Source organism: Rhinopithecus roxellana, chromosome 2 (genome assembly GCF_007565055.1).
Source record: "Rhinopithecus roxellana isolate Shanxi Qingling chromosome 2, ASM756505v1, whole genome shotgun sequence".
NCBI classification, from domain to species: Eukaryota; Metazoa; Chordata; class Mammalia; order Primates; family Cercopithecidae; genus Rhinopithecus; species Rhinopithecus roxellana.
In genome coordinates this window covers 69,872,883-69,897,468 of record NC_044550.1, presented here as the reverse complement: position 1 = coordinate 69,897,468, position 24,586 = coordinate 69,872,883, and the positions used below count along the sequence as shown (strand labels likewise).

The 24,586-nt window shown below is 31.1% G+C and overlaps 1 protein-coding gene across 1 annotated transcript in view; it reads right to left on the bottom strand.

The window, feature by feature from the left end:
* Positions 1-1,565: 1,565 nt before the first annotated feature.
* PCDH10 (protocadherin 10) overlaps positions 1,566-24,586 on the bottom strand; it is a 45,198-nt gene continuing 22,177 nt past the window's right edge. Inside the window, exon 5 of the mRNA XM_010363284.2 lies at positions 1,566-6,049. Coding sequence (XP_010361586.2) covers positions 6,030-6,049 — 20 coding nt within the window. The 3' untranslated portion in view covers positions 1,566-6,029. The remainder of the gene's footprint in view (positions 6,050-24,586) is intronic.

Below are 24,586 nucleotides of genomic sequence, written 5' to 3'. Positions count from 1 at the left end.
CTTTCTCTATTGCAATTCCCCGTCACGATAAATTGGCTGTGTCTAAGCAGTGGACAATGTGAACCTGTTGGGCAGTTACAAGTCTGTGTTAGCATTGTGCTATGCATTTCAGATTTATCCACAGCTATTCTACAACTAAGTGTACTTATCCATATTTTACAAAGGGTAAAAGATTAAGATTCAAATGTGAGGTAACTTCAAAAATATCTTCCCTGTTTCCACAGCATTAAATAAGTTTAAATTTGAAATACAGATCATATGGTGCAGTGCTTTTCAAATATTTTGGGGAGTGATTCACAGTAAGAAATATATTTTACATTGTGACCTATTTTATACATATATCTGAAAAAAGTTTCACAAAGAACCATTTGCTTTTACATAAATGATGTATTTTGATGCTTTTCTAATCTATTTTTCTATTCTATTTACTTTTTTTTTTATGTTATAATCTCGGGCCACTGATAACTCTCAACTGTAAATTTTGATCACTTAATTATTTGATTATTTAATATTTTCCTCCAATTTCCTTGGAAATTAGAATTTTCCTAAAGGCAAATAATACCATTCATTTGTACATTCTCTCACTGTCAGACCTCAGTATATGTCTGTCATTTAATACAATTTAATTTTACCACTGAAAATTCATAATCTTAAGGAGTCTGTGTTATATTTCCCAGAAAGAGTGAAAGTAAGGGATAAAAGGTAGTGATATACAGGGGGAATCAAGACAACTTGTAATTATAGCTGTTAACATTTCATTGAGAACTATCATTCTTCTGTATTTTATTCAGTTCTCTTCCACTGAATTGGTTTATCAGATGTTCAAAGCAAGAGAAACACCTAGTCACACCCTCCCCCCTGGCCAACTTGTTGCCTTATAAAATGAACCTTTGTTCAGATGTGTGCAATTTGAACTCAAGAAAATCAGTTACAGAGAACGAACACGAGATTAAGAAGCACATTTCTTCTTTTACCTTGTGGTTAATTCAGACCTAAATTTCTATAGGGTTATTTTGATTATTTTAATATTGTAAAAAGAATCTATCCTTTCATTCACATTTTCTACTTGGAAAATGATACCCATATGGATTTTTTCCTTACATTTCTGTCAACTTTAAATATGAAATGCTGTGTTTCTAAAGTTTTAGATAAAATCCTTTTCTTTTATTGCTTGAAGGCACTCAAATGTTAAGTACAACCTCTATGTTAATCTTTGTGGACCCTTGGATTTACTACACATCAAAAAAAAGTTAAAAAGTAAATACACCATTAGGTGGAAAAATATATGCTTCTATGATTCATTTTGGGTATCATGAGAATCATATACAACTAAATGTCTACTTTCAAAACTATAAATATAATAAAATTCTTTAAAACCTAGCATATGCTGCTTCAAATGAGACTCAGTTTTGAACAGATGTTCCCTTAGACCTGTTATATTAAGACTAAAATTACTAAATTAGCATTAGATGTTTTTAAACTTAGAGCCATATTTGCCACTGATTTTTATTCAAAGCTCCCACAGGCGTCAGTGGAAGATGCATGCATGGAAAAATGGCATAATATGTATCCTAGTTTTATTTATTTCATATGTATACAGCAGTATAAAATAATTTATTACATTTACACTCATTTTACTTATGTATTATTATAGCATTCACAGTAACAAACACTATAGTTAAGATTGAAACTCATCTTTAGTTATAATACCCTGTTTTCACTCACAGATAACTGTCTCAAAAATGTGTTTAGAGCTGAAATTCCCTGCTTACTTTCAGCTCTAGCATGTATGAATATGTTGGAAGTCTGAGTTCTATCATTCAGAAATTTTTGAGTCTCATGTGAAATTTAGTATTTTTTGAATGATGAATGCAAGATTTTTATGCAACTCAAAAACATCTGGAGGGTAAAACTTCAAACTAAGCATGTGACAAATTTTCAAGAAATAAAAGCACTTTTTCTAATTTTACAAATACTTAAAAAATAACAGTGATTAGAAATACATGCATGCACACTAAAAGTATTAGAATTTTAGTCGTATTATTGCCTGCAATACTCTGGCGGCACCCATCTACCCGCATTCTTACAGAATGCTATAATCTAAAACCTATGCCAAGATGTGAAGAAAAAAATACTCTACTGAACAGTTTCACAAATTACTGTATAAGGATTTTGTCTGACTTCGCAGAGGGATGTTTCTTGAAGTACTAACAATATATAAAATAATTTTACTACTTCATGGTGTAAAAAATAAGGAATTCCGTTATTTTCTGTTTTTCCTTGTTAAAAAGGAACATAAAAGGATGTTAAGTGCAAAGCCTTTACCACTACAAAATTAGACTTGAAAAAGATAAAGAACCCAAGAAATTGTAATATGAAAAATATAAGATTTTCAGAAAAATCATCAAGTATACCAATATTTTAAGTATTTTTGAGTTCCTTGGGTATCAATAGCACACATAGAAAAATGAGGGGGAAAAATACATGCAATGACAAATAACAGTGCTATGATCAGCCAGTAACTTAAATACTTTTCTTGATCTTGCTGAACTTTTGCCACATTCTGCCTGAGTAATTGTTTTAAAGATTAACTGAGCTCCAGTAAATAATGTTTAGAAGGTAAAATGGTACAATTAATGTACAGTTGTTAAAGATTATGTTGAGAATTGTGAGATTCTTTTCCCTCCTCATAATTGAAGAGGCAAGATAACTTCTATAATACAGAGAATCTGATGGCAAATTACAACTGATAACAAATAAAACAATGAGAAATTAAAATATTCAAATATTCGACTATAGTTAATTTGCAATGTTTGATAAAGGCATTGCATTTAATATCTTTATAAAATAAAATACACATATTTCCTTAATATTTGCCGAGAAAAGATGACACACATACTGACACTATTATATCTGTGAAGTAATTCTGATGTGATATTTAGATTTGATTTAAGATGATTTCACCAAACTATGTTCACACATTAAAAATTAGAATTCTACATGTGGATGAAATATTTTCTAAAAATTGTCTTTTGACATACCTTTGAAACACTAAGACACTGTTTCCACAGGAAATTTTTTTTTGACTTTGACTGCTCTAAAACTAACCATGTTAACAAGGAGTAAATGACATGATTATTTTTTCTGAAATAATTTATTGACAAAATACTATCTAATAAGATGGATATTATTTTTCTTTGATGTATATAAAATTATGTTGATTGGATATTGGAATGACCAGATTAAATAGAAAGCCTATTCTAAAATTCCTTGATATATTAATCTAGTAAATGCTTAATTAGAAACCTTCATTATTTGTTGGTTGCACTTTCCATTTTATAGTACCCCTCATGGGAAGAAAACATTTTAACCAACTTACTAGAATCATATCCTTACTCTGCTGTAACTTCTAATTTACTTTGGATGCAACAGATAGTTGATTAATGACTAATAATTTAGTATTTTATCTTTAAACAATACTATTTGTCCCCCAAATTAGGAAGAAGTTCTGGTTTTGGTTTTGTAGATTGATGGTGTAATTTAAGAACTAAAATGTAAGTTAGTATAAGTAGTTACTAGGACATATGAAAATAACTAATACACAAATATATAATATAAAAAGTTGGTTCAAGGGAGATTATATACAATGATATAAAAGGTTAAATAATTAAAGAAAATGTCTTTGAAGTAAATGACTTAATATAGTTACTGTACATGAAGTGAGTATAATCTTATTTTCAATGCATGCAGTAAGGAAGATGGATGTGGATATTCATCCATGATTGCAAAATGATTCATGAAACGTTTTAATTAAAGCAGAGTGACTCAACAAGAAAATCATTTTCTTGTTAAACAAAAGAATTGGAACAAACAGATTTTTTTTTCCTGTTAAATTATGTATAAACATTTCCTTACTAAAATAGTCTGTCATTCAAAATACTAATGTAGTAGTAATGCCAAAAATTTAAGAAAATGTTACTGCTGCACTTAGTGAATTTATGTGCTTTTTGTATTACATATGATCTGTTAGCTTCATATATGTTTAAAGAGACTTCAAAAGGCTGGAACATTACATACATTATTTTGATATATGAACTGACTGGGATACGATACATTAATATCTAATTTGATAACAGTCAAATGAGTGATACCAATATATCACTCTAAATGTACATATCAGGACCTAAGTGTATGTGTGTGTGTGTGTGTGTGTGTGTGTGTGTGTATGCATTTTAATGTTAAATCTAAGGAAAAATTTCCACTTAAGTTACATAAAATGTGATGAAGAACATTTGTCAAGTGTTAAGTTTTAGGCTATTCTTTAATAACACAGTGCAGCTCAAACTGTCATTGAATATAAGATCAGTTAAAAATTAAGGGAAATATTTCAAAACAGGTTTCTAATTTGAACTGGGCAAACATTTTGATATAATGTTGAAGGTTTGATATAGTGTTTTAAAGGGTGAGAGGAGCTGTGACAATTCTGTTTTTTGCTTGAAAGATTATCTTACATTGTCTGATATTTTTTCCTCTCTCCAATGTGTTCTAACCAGCATAAACAGTAGAAAAAATATATAAAAGAAGGGAAAGTGCTTCTTACTAAATTTAATAATATTGTTGATATAAAAGTAAAAGGCAAGCTTAACTTTTGAAGGCTGACTTATGAAGAATTTTTTCATTAATCAAACACTGACTATATTTAAGCTATAAAATTTTCATATGGAATACTGAAACAATAATGTAACATGTTTCTATCTCTAAATTTAAGATAAATTTTCATATTTTAGTTATTTCATATTTTAGTTATTTTAGTTATTCTTTACCAGTTCAGATGTTTATATATCTCCATATATTCATATAGAGTTATAGATGTTATATTCATGTGTAATTAAGTCACAAAACTATGTAAAACTATGTAAAATAAAATTCTGTGTGAGTTATATGACTGATGACTTCTTAAAATAGTAAACTTCAGTTACATATTTTACACCACAAAATGTACAGACACCCAGTTTTTTTTTCTAACAACAAATACTGGTGAATTTATCGATTCTTTATAAAAGCTTTAAGTGATTCTAAATTCAAAGCCATAGAAATAGAATCAGACTCATGTAGATTGTTAGATAGTTTGATAGTATATAGTCAGTGCTCTGTCTGATAATATCAATAGCTACGTCTTTGGCATTGAAAATTCAGTATGAGTTTTTGACAAAATTTTGTAGCTTAGAGCATCATTTTCTTTTAAACAAGGAAAAACAGGGTTGAGTAAGATATGAAAATTGGGAGAAAACTATTAATGATTTTTTCTTAGTAAGTTTGTCATTGGGACCCTGAATTACCTTTTATTTTATTGTATTATGTGGACTGTATGCATCCATTTAAAAACCAACTGAGTTGTACCACATTTTAGGAAAATTATATAATATAATATATATATTTTATATTTATTTAGAAGCTTTGAAATAGTACAGTAAACACTTTGCAACACGGTGTATAAACTACAGAATGTCTTTGATATTTTGTGGGTCTTCAGAATACAACATTTTTTATAACCCACAGGTGAAAAGAACATAATCACAATTTCTCTTGTAAAGTTGGAATAGTTTGGGGGACACTTGATCACACAAAAATAATATAAAACAGTCAAGTTTAAAACAGTGATATTGCATTTATAATGCACAAATTTCCTTTATCTTTATGACTGGCTTCTCGAGGTGAATATAAACATCTAAAGGGCTCAGTGACATTTGGAGAGAGAAAGATAGATAGTGCTGTAAACAGGCACACACTGATCGGGGAGGCAAAATCAGTTGCCTCTAAAGTTTCTACAGTTCTGCACATTTCAACTCATTTCTCAGGCCTGCTGAGAGCAATTAGGTCCTATAATTGGCCATGATGACTCCGCCCGAAATCTAAATCAGTTACACATGACTAACTGGATGGCCAAGATAATGAAGTTGAAAAGTTGATGCTTTTGTTGGTCGACTTTGTGCAAATCATGCTGCTTCAGGTAAGTCCTGTAGAATTGACTAGCATATCCTTTTCCGTGCTGTGAAAAAGAAAGAAAAATACTCTAAGAAAAATAGGTTGATTTTTGGAGTTTAGAATTACATGTTATTGTAAAAGAAGGAAATACAATTAGAAACTAGTTGTACCCTCACACCAAACACATGTAGTGTCAAACTTTTTCACTGCTAGTAGTCATAGCCATTCTGTTGTTTGTTTTCTGAAAATGATAATTTTGATATTCTTATAAGTTAGTTTTGCATGGGAAATGGATATTTTATATACCAAAGACTAAATTTGTCAAGATTAACTTCTTAAAGTTATCTAAATAAAACATTCCCTACACTTCACTATGCAAGAGTATAGAAAAAAAAAAAAATGTGTGGCCCTTACATTTCTAGAAAATATCTCTAGCAAAATCTATAAATAACTTGTTTTACATTTAATTTCATAAACTATAAATTATATTTATTAAACCAATATTTATTATAGAAAACTGTACCAGAAAGTATTTATGTAGTTAAATAATTTAAAGATGACTCACATGTTCTAGATTTATTTAATCTCATTTATAAAATTTTAAAACCAAGTCTTTTTATGGTCCATAAATTTTTTTAAAGTATTCTTATTTATGAGGATCAGTTTTCTCAAAAAGGAATTAATAAAGGCAAAGGGGAGAAAAATATTATCAAATTTGTTCCAGTTGTATAAAATATATTAAATTACAGAGCAGAATGCCCAGATTTGATTGTCCAGATTTCATAATTTTAAGTATTTTATTTGTAATGATAAATAATATTTCTTCCCTTATCCATAAACTTTGTAATATTTGACCATAAGCACAATGAGAGCAGTTATATCATATCAATCAGTACGTGGCACATAACAGACATATAACAAAAATGTGCTGAAAATAAAGCTAGTTGAATTTAGACAAAAATTTCACATATCTCATTAAAAGTTACAAAGCACATTAAGTAGCAAAACTGAATTATTTTAATCTCATAAATGGTGCTTTTTTTAAACAAAGATAAGAACACATTGATCTTCTCAACCTTATTCTCTGGTATTTCAACTCATTTCAAGTCTATCTAATTATCTATTTATCCTAATTTATTTTTCCTCAAAAGCTCAGTTTCTGACCATGAAACAGTTGTTTACTAGTTCACCATTTAGCAGGTACTCAATTAAAACCATAGAGTCGGCCGGATGTGGTGGCTCTCGCCTGTAATCCCAGCAATTTGGAAGGCCAAGGTGGGTGGGTCACCTGAGGTCAGGAGTTTGAAACCAGTCTGGCCAACATGGTGAATCTCTGTCTCTACTAAAAATACAAAATATTAGCCTGGCATGGTGGTGGGTGCCTATAATCCCAGCTACTGTGGAGGCTGAGGTAGGAGAATTGCTTGAACCCAGGAGGCAGAAATTGCAGTGAGCCAAGATCATGCCATTGCACTCCAGCCTGTGAGACAAGAGCGAAATTCCATCTCAAAAACAACAACAACAACAACAACAACAACAACAAAAACATAGCAGTCAGGCACCATCATCAACAGAAATGAAAATGAAAATAAATATCTACATGTATTATGTAGTATAATAACTATTATTGAAAGTAATCAGAACATATTTTATAATATTATATGATATCAAGAAGTATAAAATGAATTTGATACAATATTGTACCACACAGTAGCCAGGTCATAATATTCCAGAGAATATTCTACAAGTAAATGGAATTATTATTTTAATAGAATGAAATCCTATTTTTCTGTGTCCTTGAGTTCAAACTGTTTCATGAGAAACTTACATGTGAAATAATTCAAATAAATGTGTTTACACCAATCAGAATTGAAAATTATTCAATAAATTAGAATAGTGAAACCATAGAAGTTCAAGTTTATAAAATGACTCAGAGCAAATCATTACGGTCACCAAATAATTTGTTGTCCAAACGGACCCACTGGTGAGTGAAAAGAAACACTATCATTAGTTACAGAAGATTTTGTGCTTTCTGGACAACCCAGGAAAATATTGTCACCTACAAATAATATTACTTCTTTCAAAATAAGCTGGGTTGGGGCCTTTATTTTTAATAGTAAAAATCAGAAAATGCTGATTTAGAGGAAACATTCTTTTCTTAGTTCAACAACAAAAGAAACTCAGGAGTGACCTATAGTCAACCTATAAACTAATTCATTATGTCAAAAAACTAATATACTGAAAAACTACATCTTAGTATAAATTCAGAAAGTAGTCAACCGAGCATATGTTTAGAGTAATAAAATATCATTTCTAGTTCTTATGGCTTAAAAGCCATTAACATAAATATTATATGTTCACTTGATTTAGTTAGGATACAAAAAGAAATTGTTTCTTCTTAATAAAAGGAAGTATTAAAATGGTTCACAGTTATAAGAACACAGAAGCTTAACACATGTTATACTCAATATCTTAAATATAAACATAAACTTAAAAGACATCTTTTAATTGCTGCTTAGTTACATGTTTTTTTTTTTTTTAAGTTCACCTATTCTACTTGTCTGAATAATCTACCTATTCTACTTGTCTGAATAATATAATCATCTTTTATTAAATTTGCTTCTTCCCACCTATGCGTTACTTCAGTAATGCAGATTTGGATAGGACGAATATAAGTTCTGAACTTAGATCTGATCTAAGTTCTGAAGGTCAGAACTAATTAGATTGAAGAAGGAAGATTTCCTCCATGTCAGAAGTTAATCCTACATTTGTGAAGAGTTATCCCTCAGTATCTGTGAGGGCCTGGTTCCAGGTTGCCCCCCAAATCGGAGGATGCTCAAGTCCCTTACAAATGGCCTGTAGTGTATGCATATATCCTATCATGTCCTCTTAAATATGCTAAATTATCTTCAGGTTACTTACAATATGTAATATAATGCCTAACAGCAGGCACATCACTGCTCACATAAATTCAAGGTAGTACTCAGCGCATGGCAAATTAGAGTTTTGCTTTTTGAAACTTTGTAGGATTTTTTTTTCCAAATATTGTTTTATCCACAGTTGATTGAATCCACAGACAAGGAGTCTAAGGATGCAGAGGAGCCAAAATCCTGCCAACCTAGAAATAGTTTATACTATTACTAAAGTTTTAGTCACATCTGCTTTATTTCAAACCTTTTAAGGGTTGAGTTTAAACACTGAATAACTATTATTCTTGGCTGGGCACGATGGCTCACGCCTGTAATTCCAACACTTTGGGAGGCCGAGGCGGGTGGATCACTTGAGCCCAGGAGCTTGAGACCAGCCTGACCAACATGTCGAAAACCCATCTCTACTAGAAATACAGAAGTTAGCAGGGTTTAGTGTCACAGGCCTATAATCCCAGCTACTCTGGAGGCTGAGGAACAAGAATTGCTTGAATCTGTGAAGCGGAGGTTGCAATGAGCTGAGATCCTACCACTGCACTCCAGCCTAGGAGACAGAGCAAGGCTCTGCCTCAAAAAACAAACAAAACCTATTATTCTTTTAGCGTTGCATGGGCTAATGTTGGACAAGTAGCAAGCAAATATTATCTGACCCTCCCCACAAAAAAAAATAAAATTAATTGATGACATTTTAGAGCCAGGACCAGGACAATTATTCCAGTGTTAAGTAACATGGAACATTTGCTGATGCATTTCAGGTTCAACAGAATGAGTCAAATACAAAGAGAATCTCTATGCTTTCTAATGTATTCTATGTATGTTTTGGAGTTATCAAAGCATACTCGGAGAATTTCTTTTTATTTTTATTTCACAAAAGCATTTTTTTCTTGTGATGCATCAGCATGTAGGGAATTGGTCACTTGATGGGAAAGAAGGTTTTATTTTCAATCAAATGAAATCAGAAGTAATAGGAAAAGGACTGTGTTCCTTTTTAATTTTATTCATTCACTGCATTTATTTTTCAGTGAATCATAAATGCTAGATTAAGACACTTATCTTAATATCTAAACTACAGGTGAAAACGTATCCTTAATGGAAAAGAGAATCTCAAATATCTACCTTCTCATAACTTAGCATAGATATAATTTTTAATAAAAATTCCATGGTATATATTTTTCCTTATATTGTGGAATCCTATTTTTGCCTTTCATAATTTGCAACTGATATTAAGCTATGAGAAAAAATTAAATACTTAAATTAATATTTTAAGGTATTAAATTGACTAATGACTTAAGACAAATGACAGTCACATGTATGTTGCAAAAATAATTGTAAAATTGTCAGTACTGATATATTATTTATTGCATGTAATTTCCTGGTAAAAATTATCTTACATAATACATTAAAATAAAAATTTTATAAATTGAATATTCCCATTGTCAAATTTGCAAAAGAGGAAAGAAAATACCCTTTACACTTTATGATTATATAGACCTCAGACACTAAAAAAATACATTAAGTTTATGAAATAATCTATTTCTGCAATTTAAAGAAAGGACACCCTTCAAATATCTCTGATGCCTGAGACTCTCCACTGCAGTGAAAAATTTCCGGAGGCTGAGATCAGTAACTTATTCCAGAGCTTATTCAAGTGTTCAATAAGCCTCATCATCAGGACACTTCTTTACATATAAATGCATCTAGCGTACAAGAACTTGAACACATTCCCCCCCGTGGAAGTCAGAAATATCTGCTCTCTGCTCTATGTAAAAGCACATCACACACTTCAGAATAGTTTTAAAGTGAGCCTCCATTAGAAATTTGTACAGATAAACAATCCATTCTTTTAACTTTCCTCTGTCTTATTCTTGAGTCATGTTTAAGGGTTCCCTTTAAAATCTTTTTGAATTTTTTTTTTCAGTTTAATCTTACATCCAGAAATAAGCACAGTAGTGTTAACTATTAAAAGAGGGTAACTGCTTGATTTTTTATTTACCTTCCATTTGAACACTCATATTTGCTTTTATTTTTTAAAATATAGTTGTATATTGTTTGGATTTTAAATCATTATCTTTCTCTCCCCAGACATGATGAATAGATTGGTTTTCAAATTTAAATATATATGAATCTATATAAATATATATTTACATAGATTTTTATACAATATGTATTTATATATTATTTACATAGCTTTATATTATATATATTTTTTAAAATCTTGATTACTTCGGTTTATTTATTTATTTATTTTTGAGATAGAGTCTTACTCTGGTATGCAGTAGTGCAATCCTGGCTCACTGCAACCTCAGCTTCCCGGGTTCAGGCGATTCTTCTGTCTCAGACTACTAAGTAGCTGGGATTACGAGTGCGCACAACCACGCCAGGCTAATTTTTGTATTTTTAGTAGAGACGGGGTTTCACCGTGTTGCCCAGACTGGTCTCAAACTTCTGATCTCAAATGATCTCCTCACCTGGGTCTCCCAAAGTCCTGGAATTACAGGCATGAGCTACTGTGCCACACCAAACTATGTTCTTAATTTTAATTCATAAGGTTCATACTCTCTTACACTAAATGTGTTTTTTTCCTTTCACTAGACAGAATGCTTTAATGCTTTTTTATTCTATTTTGACAGAGATAAGACATTGTAGAACATAGGTGGAAAACAGGAATTTGGAGACGGTAGTATTATAATATGTACTATATGTAAACCTGATTAATCTTTTAGAAAGTAAATCTCGTAAAATAAATGACTCAAACAATCCTTTAGACCATTAATGTGAGAAATACATAGTAAAGCCAGGTATTTATTTTTACTTTAGTTTATATGTATATTGAATACTTACAACATAGTTTGCAATGAATAGTTATTAAATTAAAATTTAAATCCAGGGATATTTAAAAATAAGAAAATAGGCAAACACAGTTTTGTGAAATAGAAATATACATCAATGGATGAATAAAATATATCATTTCAAATAGAAGAGAGAAGCATGTTGAGCATAATAATTGTATCATAGACATTCTCGTTCTAGCAACTCTGGCAGCCTTAAATAGTTGGCCATCTCTCCTAAAATTCTAATGTTACCATTGTGGGAGATATTATTTACCACTTCAAGCTATAAGTTAAAAATGGGTCCATCCTAATTTTCTCACCTAGCAGAGTGTGTGCAATGAATAAATTTATTTCATAATTTGTGAGGTACCTTCCAAATCAAGTAGAGTTGACATACTGTGAAAGGCCCTAAATTTACTACCAAGACAATTTCAGAAATTAGTATTGATCAGTGTTTATTTTTAAACCAAATTTCATTGCTATGCAAAGGACTTAACAGCTTTAAAAATAGGAGCTTTTATTTGTCCAAAAGTGTACTCCACAAATATAATGGTATACAATTACCCTCACATAGCTTTGTATGACAAAGTGAATCCACTGAAACATTACCGATATTTTTTTCTAGATAGAAGATCAGCAGGCACTTAGAAATTTCTATATGTGTGTGTATGCATGCATATATGTGTATGTGTACATCAAAACTACCTCTCACAAGGCAATAGTATATTTACAACTGTTTCACCAGGAAATATCCACTCAGTGGATTAGTGCCACTATGTCAATTACTCTCATATTATTAAGAGAATAGATGTAGTTATAGTAACTCAGTTTTGTTAGATTTAAAAATATCCTCTAATTAATTATATGGATGAAGAGTGCTTTTAACTATGACAAAAACTAGTGATAGTGTATTAACTCCTATAGTCAAAACGCTTTGAATATTATTATTTGAATTGACTTGAGGAAGATATCTAAAAACACAGAGTAATCATTTTTAACTTTTTCATTTAGAAACAAGAATTGTCAGTATTCTAAAGATCTATTTTTGAAACTCTAAAAATATTAAACTTTTATATTGAAATATTTGTTTAAAAAAGAAGCCAAGACAATGTACTAGCACAGAATTTTGTAAAATATTCTTGAACTTAGTTCAAGTTTCTCTAAAAATGTGAAAAATTATGTTCTAGAAGCATAATAAATTTTCCCTCAGGAGAAAAATAACAGGATACGACCCTAACCTAGCCGCTTTGGGCACCATACCATTCGACAAACAGAACACCATCGCCCAATTAGTATCTCAAAGTAAAGTTTGGAGACTGAATTATTTTTCACATGTGCTGACCCTATACTGGTGTATATTGAGGAAATGTAAATATAACATATCTTTCTCTGCATGTTTATAATATCACTGACAATTTTTCTGGAATCCTTCATCGCAGTCCAATAAAATATGGAAATTGGGATTTGTTCTAGAAATATTTGAAAATAGCATTGCTTACATTAGCAATGAAATATCCTTAAAATTTATTTTGAAGACAATTCCCTCAGTTATATCTTACTTTAATAACAACAAAGGATACTTTCATTTAAGTTATTGTATCAGTATTGTGTGTATCTGAAGTTCCAACAAAATATCCATACTTAAACAAATACACAGTTCTTTTTTTTGAGAAATGCAGAGCTGATAATATTTAGTGATATTTAGGCACTTACTTTTCAAGTGTTTTTCTTCAAAACAACATTACAAGAAGACTAAATTAGCACCTTTCCTGTGAGGTTGAAATTAGCACTGATTTTCAAAACAGAAAGCATTAAAATGCTGAATGGGATTGGTCATTCTTGTAATTACAGGAATGCTGTGCTTGTATAAGCCTATTTGCACCTATTGTATCACAATATTTACTCCAACTACTTGTGATGGGCACCATTTCATCTTTTATATGAAAACCAAGTATAAATTCCAACAATGTAAGATGAGAAAAAAAATACAAGTAAATAATAAGACCTTCATTAAAAAATATATAGCTGTGTAGCTAATGTATTACCCATCAATAACCTACTTAAAAAAGGGTAAAGTTTCAAAATAATTTACCCACAACCAAACAGATTTAAGACACGTAAACAATTGGAAGCTCTGGGTTGGTAAATATTTTTAAACAGCCTATTCAAAGATACATTCAAAGAAGACACAACACATACAACTTAGAAACAGTGTGTAAATGTATGGCTATTTGCATACTTGATGACCAGATTTCCCCTAACATAATTTGGTTACTTCTATGTCAAGGCAAATAGAAGGTTAAAAGCAGGAAGAGCAGACTAAGAAGGCAGTTAAAAAGGTTCACACACTGAAAACTGGCCACAGAGAAGAGATGCAGAAAAAACAACACTGCACTAAAGCACTAAGACTATACGTTCTGATAACCCCTTGAGTTGGGTTGCCAGAAAAAGTACAGAGGGCCCAATAACATTTGAATTTCAGATAAACAATGAATGAATCATTTTTAGTAGGTGTATGTCCCATAGAATATTTGGGTGCCAAGTATATTTTATTTGTTAAGTCTGGCAATGCTGTCCTCAGGGCATCTACTTCATGATAGCACAGATGACACTACTTACCACTAACGCCAAAAAAAAAAAAAAATGTTGCATTGTGTTTTTAAATTATAATATAGGACTAGTTCATATAATAAGTTCTCTATATATTTGTGTCAAAATAATTTAAAATTAAGGCATGTGAGTTCAGAAAGATAAAAAAACCTAATTAAGTTATCTAGAATATAAATTTTTAATGATTGTCTAATTATCATATATTGTATAATCTTAACTGTTATTTAAATTATTTCTTTGTATTATGATTAAATTTTATCCCCATTTTTTGAGTGAAATTTTTGTTTTGGTGAGATGGATAGAGCATATTAAATAAATATTATTTCTTCTTGGCGTAATAGGTATAATTTTTAATTGCCTATCCTAGAATGAAAGCCTAGGTACATACTTTAGTTTTAGTTATACTTTAGAAACTCATTAAACCACCTCCTTTTCTTCCTTTCAATTTAACCTGTCATCAGATAATTAGAGATTTGAAAAACTGATAAGCAATGAATTAAACTTGGCTTTAAAAAAAACACAAGGCCGGCTGTGGTGGCTCAAGCCTGTAATCCCAGCACTTTGGGAGGCCGAGACGGGCTGATCACGAGGTCAGGAGATCGAGACCATCCTGGCTAACACTGTGAAACCCCGTCTCTACTAAAAAATACAAAAAACTAGCCGGGCGAGGTGGCGGGCGCCTGTAGTCCCAGCTACTCGGGAGGCTGAGGCAGGAGAATGGCGTAAACCCGGGAGGCGGAGCTTGCAGTGAGCTGAGATTCGGCCACTGCACTCCAGCCCGGGCGACAGAGCGAGACTCCGTCTCAAAAAAAAAAAAAAAAAAAAAAAAAAAAAAAAAAAAAAAAAACACACAAAAATGCTTAATTATTGAAACAAGATAATATCATGCTTGTTAAAGGCTAAAATTCATTTAATTACATTCTAGTTAGATGCCAAGATTTAGATCCTTAAATCATTATGTTACTTTTGGAAACTTTAAACTTGGTGTTCAATTAGAGATCATGTAAATTATTATAAACATTTAATTACATAGCAAAGTAAAAATGTTGCATTATATATTTACTATCTATGAAAAGTATTACAATAAATTTAAATAAAAGTTCAAATTTTAATTAATCAATTTTTGTTGGGGCCAGTAAAGAATTCTAGTCAAACAGTTTTGAAAATGTATACTTATATATATGCATTATTATTAAACTATCAGAAGTGTACAAAACTACCTATATATCTCATAATAATGTTCTCATAAAGAAAGTACAATTCTTCAACATGATATTTAAAAAACAGCATCTGATGTACCCATTCATTACTACAATGCCATAAAACAGATATAACTTATGCAATAATGACGATAAGTAAAAATGTCATATACATACAAACTGTTACATAAAAATTTCAGAAACCTGAAGGAAAAGTCAGATGAATTGCCTCCAGCCATAGGTATCCAGTACTGTCAACAACCCCCTGTTCATAAATATTATACATATCCACAATGGCTCACCCATTATGTTTATATTTAAGATAACTTTATATTTACTTACTGTTTATGTATATGTTTGCAAATGATACGTGGCAGACAATTGAAAAGGAAATAGCTTAGTGAAATTAGCCAGGAGTGATGGTGAAACATGAACTTAAAGGACTTGTGAAAGAGAAAGTGATATGTCAGAAGAAAGAATACAAGAACTAGTATAGATAAGGCCAGAATAAAAACAGAAAATTAAGAAAATCTGAAAGAAGATAAAATAAGTGGAGATTATTTAGGACTGGAAATGGTTAAGATTTTTTGTTGCTTTAGTTTGCTTTTTTACATGTTATTCAGAGACTACTGTAATTTTATTATTTATCTAAGTCAGGGTAGAGTTCTAGACCAAGTACCTTGAAGAAAAAAGAATTGCACCTCATTTCCATTCAGAATATTTCATTTATTGATTCATTGCTGTAGTCTATAAGCATTTCTGGGTGTCTACTTTATCCCAGACACAGTTATGGAACATGGAACCTTTACATGGAGCACATGATTCAGCTCTAAAAGAACTCACAGTCCAATGGACCAACAATTGTTTCACAAACTATTCTAAAGATAGCAATTGCATATAAGAGTCTATAAGCAGTTACAGTTAGAGTGTCTGTATCTCAGTGTCTGAGAAGTCTTCTCATTAAAAGTAAAATAAATTGAATCTTGATTGATGAGTAAGAGACGGTCATGTAGATGAATGGACAGAAAAGCGGGTTTTCAGATAAGAGAGGATGCCAGAAGAACAGAATGTCTAAACACACAAGGGCTTGAGAAAAAGTATCCATGAAGAAACTGACCAATCATTAAATGACGTGAAACAGAAATGTAGGCAGAGCTTAAGTATAAAAGTCTTTAAAAACTAGAATAAGTATGGACGTTACTGTGGCTCCAACAGACAGCCTCAAAGATGTGTTAAGAGAACATGAGTCAAATGTTTTGGAGAAATGGTCTAATTAGTTAATATTAGTAGCTAGATAGTAAAGGAGAGGAGTCCTCATTGCTTTTGGTAAGATAGTCAGAAAGGACTGGATTTGAGGAACACAAAGTAAATGCCTGCTTTCTCAGAGAGCACAGTGGGAGAACTCAGGTTAATACTTTCCATATCTGGAAGTAGTTTGCATTCCATTACTCTAAATCTTCAAAATGTAACAAAACACTGCACTCACAAAGACTGCCTGAATACTTTGTGGACAACTCAATTCTAAGGATGACTGTGAAAGGAAAAAAGTGATGAAATGAGATGCTCAAAGAAGGGATTCCATGCCACTGTCTCAAGCCTCGGGTATTTCCCACAGCAATAAAACCTAGGAACCTATAGAAGAGTACAGGAATTTTTTTCCATAACATTTAATGAAGAAAAAATAAGGCACATAATGATCACAGACTAATACTGAATTCACTTTATAACTGTGAGACTGAAACTTTTTAAAATAAATAATTGCTTCTAGGTTTCTTCTTTCATAGAGAGACATTCATGTCTCTCTATGATGTCTCTTACTCTAGGAAGTAAACCTTACCCTAGGAAGATCTGGTCTGCAACTCACAGAATTAGTAAAGACACATGAATAATTTGAATTATAGCATTTCAAATAACATATTTTAAGTGATTAAAAGTAACATACATTTGATTAAATCTCTCCTATGCAAAAATGACCCCTGCTACATTTCAATTTAACAATATTTTCAGTTATCATCTTTCCTCATATCTATTTTTTGCTTCTAAAATTTTTAATTAAAAAAAAAAAAAAAAAGTCCGGACAGGGTGGCTCATAACTGTAATCCCAGCACTTTGGGAGGCCAAGGCAGGCTGATCACCTGAGGTCGGGAGTTCGAGACCAGCCTGACCAACATGGAGAAACCTCATCTCTATTAAAAATACAAAATCAGCCCGTTGTGGTTGCACATGCCTGTAATCCCAGCTACTTGGGAGGCTGAGGCAGGAGAATCACTTGAACCCGGGAGGCAGAGGTTGTGGTGAGCCAAGAGCACGCCATTGCACTCTACCCTGGGCAACAAGAACGGAGAAAAAAAAAAAAAAAAAAAAGAAAGGACACTGGCTTTTTGTGCCATCTCAATGACTGTTAGCTACTATTACTATGGTATTATTACTCAAAACATGTCTTGGTCTATCCAAAGCAACTTTTAAATGTTAACCTTCACTATACCTCTGGTACCTCTGGATATATCTGATAGATTGGATAAATTAGAAGATTTACTTCTCCATATATATTATTTGCTCTCTAATTCGGCATTTTGGTGCATGCACTTTCCTGCTGCTAGAATGCCCTTGGTCTCTATCCATTAAAAATCACACAGATAGTGCTTGAATAGTGGCCCCAAAGTGAGTTCTGCACATTATTCCTTGATTACACTGTAAGGAGTCTTTCCCAAAGATAACCAAAGATATTTTATTCTAATAAATTAAATATCATGTTCCTCCGTCGATGAGATGATAAACTTAACATAGACTTGTTGAAAACTAGTGCATTTTGATAAGAGGAAAATGCTTAATTGCAGGTGACTATAGTAATTATATTCACAAGCATATTAGATTAAAAAACAATTACATTTATTTAATATTTAATTTCTTCCACAGCTAGAAACAGCAGTATTAAATGCAAAAGCTTTATCACTGTATAAAAAATGAGAAATTTTTTCTTTTCATATGAGAAATAAACATAAGTGAGAATGATTCTGAAATGAAATTGGGAACTAAAACTTAGTTGTTAGGTCTCTTGTTATTGGGGTAAAATAGTGATATATAAGCAAAACTGATGTAGAATTTAGAAGACAGAAACACATAGAATAAAAAAAACATGAGAATTACACAGAGAGCCCAATGAATAAACTACAAGCTGAAACTAAAGTTTGGGTGGTTTCTTAGGTGTTTTTTCAAAGGGGTTTGTGACACTATTTGTTAGTTCTGTATCACATTGAAAGACAAAGATACAAAAATATAAATAGAAAGCTGATTGAGAGAATCAGGTTTACCAGATAATAATATTTTGGTGAAGAACAAAGGAGGCAAAAGTATCTCTAGGCTTTTATGTATTCAAATACTGATCTGTGATATATATATATATATATATATATATATATATATATTTGGTATATGTTACAGAAAGACATGGTTTTCCATACTAACAGATGACTTTCCTTTACTTTGAGCATTTTAGGGCATCTATGTCTTTTACACAGGGCTATCAGGACACAATAGGATAACAATATCTTGTATAAGGCTAGAATTTGCACCAATGTGCCAATGCAATTCTCTAAACATAGATGAGTCAAATTCTATATGGACATTGATTTTCATCATTTTAATTTTTTTTGCCTGAGCAAATAGAAATCCTTTTTCTACAATTATCAAATATAATATGCTACTTCCTATACTGAAATAAAAATCTGTTGCTTGTATTCTTCAGATGATTTTCACTGTTGTACATAACCAAGTATCTTTACTCATTGTAAGTATACAAGTTAAGTAAAATAATGAGAATATGGAATTTTAAAAGTTATAATCATACTTTGTGATTAACACATGAAACAAATAAAGCTTAACCTTTGCTGAGCATTATGTATTTGGTTCTATAATATCTGTTCCATTGGTTTCTTGGATGGAACAGGAAAATAGGGAGACTGTACTTTTAAAATATGTATTATGTGAAAGAATATATATATTGCAGATGTAAAATAGTGATATATTGTGAAAAGAATATTTGGACTCTGATTTTCCTCTGGGAGTAAAAGAGAGCATAATTAGTTCTATTTAATCCCAGAATTGTAATTTTGTCCATACTCAGACTGATGTCATTGTTCCAATTTTAACTGAATATATGGTTGCCTTGAACACTTAATGAGTGCTTCTTTTGGGCAGGCACTCACTGCTTTAAACATGTTAAATAATTTAATTTCCACAATGAGCTTTGGAGGAACTATGTCACAGATGCAGAAAAGGAATTATAGGAAGGTTAAAGAAATTAGAGAGGTCCCACACACAGTAGCTGCCTGGGTCAGTAGTTGAAACCTGGCTGACTGCCCCCATAACTGGTGCTCTTCACCACATTACTTCTCTGATGTGAGAACATGTACAAAGGTCACTCATAATTCCATAGTATACTGTAAGTTCAAAGGAATTAAAAGCATACTTGGAGAGCAAAATAAAAAATGATATCTTCTAAAATTAAAAGTTCCAAGCTATAAAAATGGTAAAATTTGTGATGCTTATGGAAAAACTGTTCTGAAATCAGTAAGAACAGGGTATGTTTCAAGTATGTATTTAATTAGTATACCACATCCAACCAGGTGAGCAGGTTGTACTTCAGGCACATTTTAAAGCTGAAAACGTTTCAGGAGTAATCCAATATGCCCAAAGTTGGTTTATTCATTGCTAAAAATCTCAAAGGAAGACTGTTGATTTGCATGAGGTTTAGGGAAGGGAAGGGGGATACAATAATTCAAAATACTTTTGCATTTTTTCATGTTTTTCATTTTTCAATGTTTCTAGGATGACCCAGAGCATATCACACTGAGAAAACCTGATTGGAATATTTTTATTTGTGCAGTAGGTACAGATCACTTAACATCAAGCGAGGATGCATTGGGCTATTTGTGGTCAATAGCAATTAAGTTGATCTAACTCCCTTTACATCATCAATCAGAGTTCTGATAGTATTTATTTTTATTTTTCCTGTGGAGATCTCTTAAGAGTATTTCAGTTTGTTTGACTATTATATTGGTATTTTAAATTAAGATATTAATCTTATTTCCATATATCAGCCTGTGATGAGTTCATGAAACATAAGCATTTTGCTATACTCCAGGCCACAAGAATATTTATATAATCTAGTTCCAGGCCAAACAAAACTGAAGACCACTGTGCTTGGAATACAGTTGTGCCCAACAATGAGTTTTCTTGAATGTGGGTCACACTGTTCTTGTCAGTATCTTGGGAAGACTTGCTTAAAGCAGCTGGCTAAAAAGTGTTTATTTACAGTTTTAAATTGTTATGGTGCTTCTTTACAATAAATAATACCACTAAAAATAATAGGGCCAATTGATGTCCTTTTGAAATTAGAGAGGAAAATAAGTTAAAGGAGAAGAAACTTAAAACATTAGAAAAAAGAACACAGACTTAAAATTAACTTCAAAACAATACAATGTGCCTTTGTAACTACTTTAGATGTTTCCTTGGAAAAAAAAAAAAAGGTAATCTTTCTCTATATTGGATATATAAACACACTTTTTATAAGCATTATGAAAACAATTTCTATAAAAATTACTACAAAGAGTGATTTACATTATCAAGGAATATGTTACTAGATTTCAAGCTCAATTTTAACTGTGAGAGGCAAATGTTAAATTATTCAATGTTAAGTATTTGCTAAAAATAATTCTAATATAAGCCTGAATGTTTAATTTTTATAATAATTTCAATAGGCATTAATATTATGTTGTCATAACTTGAGAAATAATTATCTTCACACCACTCCATAAAATAACTTAAAATTATAGATTTCCTCAATCATTAGCTTAATTCAAGCTCTAAGAAGTTAGAATTCACTCCAATCCATCAAAAAAGACATTTCTGCATTGTCTAATACCAGTCATTTTGCCTATATAAAATTAAGTGTATTTATATAGTAATATAAAATATTTATAAAATGATTCTAAAATTATTTACTATAGCCTATTTCACATGACTTACTGTGATCCTTGACAGAAGAGAACTGTCACCTTGTAACAATTTACAAAAGTGATATCTGTATTTTGTTTCATTTCATTTACTCATGCCTATAAAATGGACACTCAGTAGGTAGTTACTTCTGTTATTACTAAATTTAGTATTAATATTTAGCCAACATAAGTTTTCTATTTGATTATTTTCTCTTTCCTTTTATTTTTCCTAAGTGTATGACTAATTCATGCTTCCACATTACCAAGTTAGGCTATATTATAATTTAATTTCCGAACATCAACTCCAGATAGAATAATTGTATATGGCATATAAGACCTGCTTGCTATATCTTTCAAAGTGATGAAGAAAGCATGTATTCCTTCTAGGTTTAAGGGTAGCAGGCAATTATGACTTTGAATGATTAATAAGGGGTGTTCCATTTTTATTTAATTGTCAGCCATTCTATACTAACTGCCACCATGGATTGCCTTAAACGTCAATAGAGGATGATGTGACACCAAAAGTGAAAATTCTCATTATAAGAGAAATAAGCCAATGTAGTAAAGAGAAGACTCCATATTAGACAAGGTTAAGATATTTTTCATCTAGAGTCACTGACTTTGTTGTACAATAATAGCTTAATGTGTAAACTATTATTACATACAATATGAAGTTTTAAGCCTGCGAGTTATGATGCATACTTTTTAATATATACAATCTATGGTATTTATTACATATGTACATATTTGACATTTTCATACTCAACATTTATACTCTATGCATCTCCCTAAATCTCTTTCTAAAACTACAATATCTTAATTTTTGTTCCTGGACATTTCATTCTCCATTGCAATTCAACATGTGAGATGAGAAAAAAAAAAAAGACTTTAGGAAACTAAATTTTTTTCCTCTAAAAAATTCCAAAGAAAGAAAAATACAGTCATTCCCAGAGAAACAGGAAGGGAGGGAAATGAAACCAATGCTTTTTCAATTGTCTCTTCTTCATCTTCAAGTAAATTGAACCTTTCCCCCCTTTGCCAGATGCAGATGAGGAAAGGCATTTTGTGGGAAAATACAATGCAGGGCTAGAACGTGATATTTCACCAAATCACAGATGGCATATGCATACGTATGTAGTTTACAAAGCTTTCTAGGTAAAATGTTTCCATATCCCGCAGGAGCAAGAACCAATGTCAAGGTTAGGATATTTCCTGTAATGTGTAATTTAAATCTCACAGGAGCTATATAGATCCATTTCCCCTTTTCTGCTCTCCGTAAAGACAGATTAACTGATTGCCATCTTATCTGCGTAGCATTTGTTTAAATACTTAACATTTATTATGTCATCTCTTTACTTTTCCTCTCAATTCACAATTCCTTGAGCCATTTAAACTCTCTTCAGATACACCATTTACCAAAATGTTAATCTCTTTACTCTATTTAAAATTTCCTTTAAGCATCCTAATCCACAATTGTCACAATCTTCTAATCTGTGTTCAAAGAAAAATGAAATACAAACATCTCAATTTTTCTACTCTTTTGCTATTAGATGGTATTCAAGTTAATATATTTAAATATTTGTTGCTATAAAAGCCATTAAGTTAACAAAGGATTACGTTTCAGTCAATAAGATATGAAGACAAGTATAAAGCAATTCTGATAGACTAGCCATAAAGAGAACTCAAAAGATAGAGAAATTCTATCCAAGGAGAACACTATGTCTTCCAAAATGATGAAGAAAGCATGTATCACTTCTAGGTTTAAGGGTAGGAGGCAATGTGACTTTGGATAATTAATACTAACTAAATTGTCTTCTTTGCTCACACACTGGTATATATTAGGCTCTGCAGATGTTTTTTCCCTATATTGTCAAGGAAATCACGGCTATTAAATTTGAGTGGAACTCAAACATACTCCATTATTTCTCCAATTATAAAAAGTTTAAACCCCAGAAAAACTAATTTTTAGTTAGAGACTAGGATAGTAGTAATGCTTTGGGTGGTAGTAACTCTAAGTGGGCAAAAGAATGGATTTCTTGACATACTATAGTAGTAATATTTTGGCTACGGATATATTATGTGACAATGTTTTGGTAACTATGTAGGTAAACTCATTTTGTAAAAATTTCTTGAGTTATACATTTATGATTTTTGTACTTTTCTATATGCATATTATACCTTGATTAAAAATTTTTTAAATAAAAAAACTGCTACCTGTAAAGTTGATTTCAGTCATGAATCAAATCAATTGGAAATATAAGTAATATTAATACATGTGAGAAAATTATGAAAATTTAAATAATAAGTAGATAACCAATGATAGTAAAAAAACTTATTTTTAAGAAGAAATATTGCTCTTGTGATTATGTTAAAAACTTTATATTTTACAAGCAAAGTGTAAACATTAATGGATTAAATGGTAGAATCCTTCTGGATTTGCTTTGAAGCATCTGAATGAAGGAGCAGTTTTATCAGTGTTTGGATGAAACAAGTTTGGTCAAGAGTTGATTCTTTAAGCTGAGTGATGGAAAACATGAAAGATTTAGTACACTATTCTCTCTACCATTGTATGCTTGAAATTATTCATCATTTTAAAAATATTTAAAAATATTGCTTATGACAACTCTTTAGATTCTGTATAATATTGTCCTCTGTTACCATTGTTTTTTTAAAAAAGATTGAGGTAAGTAAAGAATCAGGATAAAGCTATTTCATGACCTCTAATGTAATCATCTGATGTGCATTTCTAAAGAAAATAGACCTAAAATCTGTACTACCAGTGACTAACAGGACAGTTAATTCTGGAATCATAACTAGGCTTATTAATGGTGAAAATAATACACAAGAATTTTATCCTAATTTTTCAGGTCAGCCTCAAGTTTCCTATACATTTTCTAAGCACACAATGTCTGGCAACTGCCAAGCTGTAACATTAACTCTCATATCTATAGACTTATTCCTACCATTCGGATTAAATCTACCTGTGAAACATTTAAGCTTACATACACCATCAGGTGTATATCATCATGACAAATTTA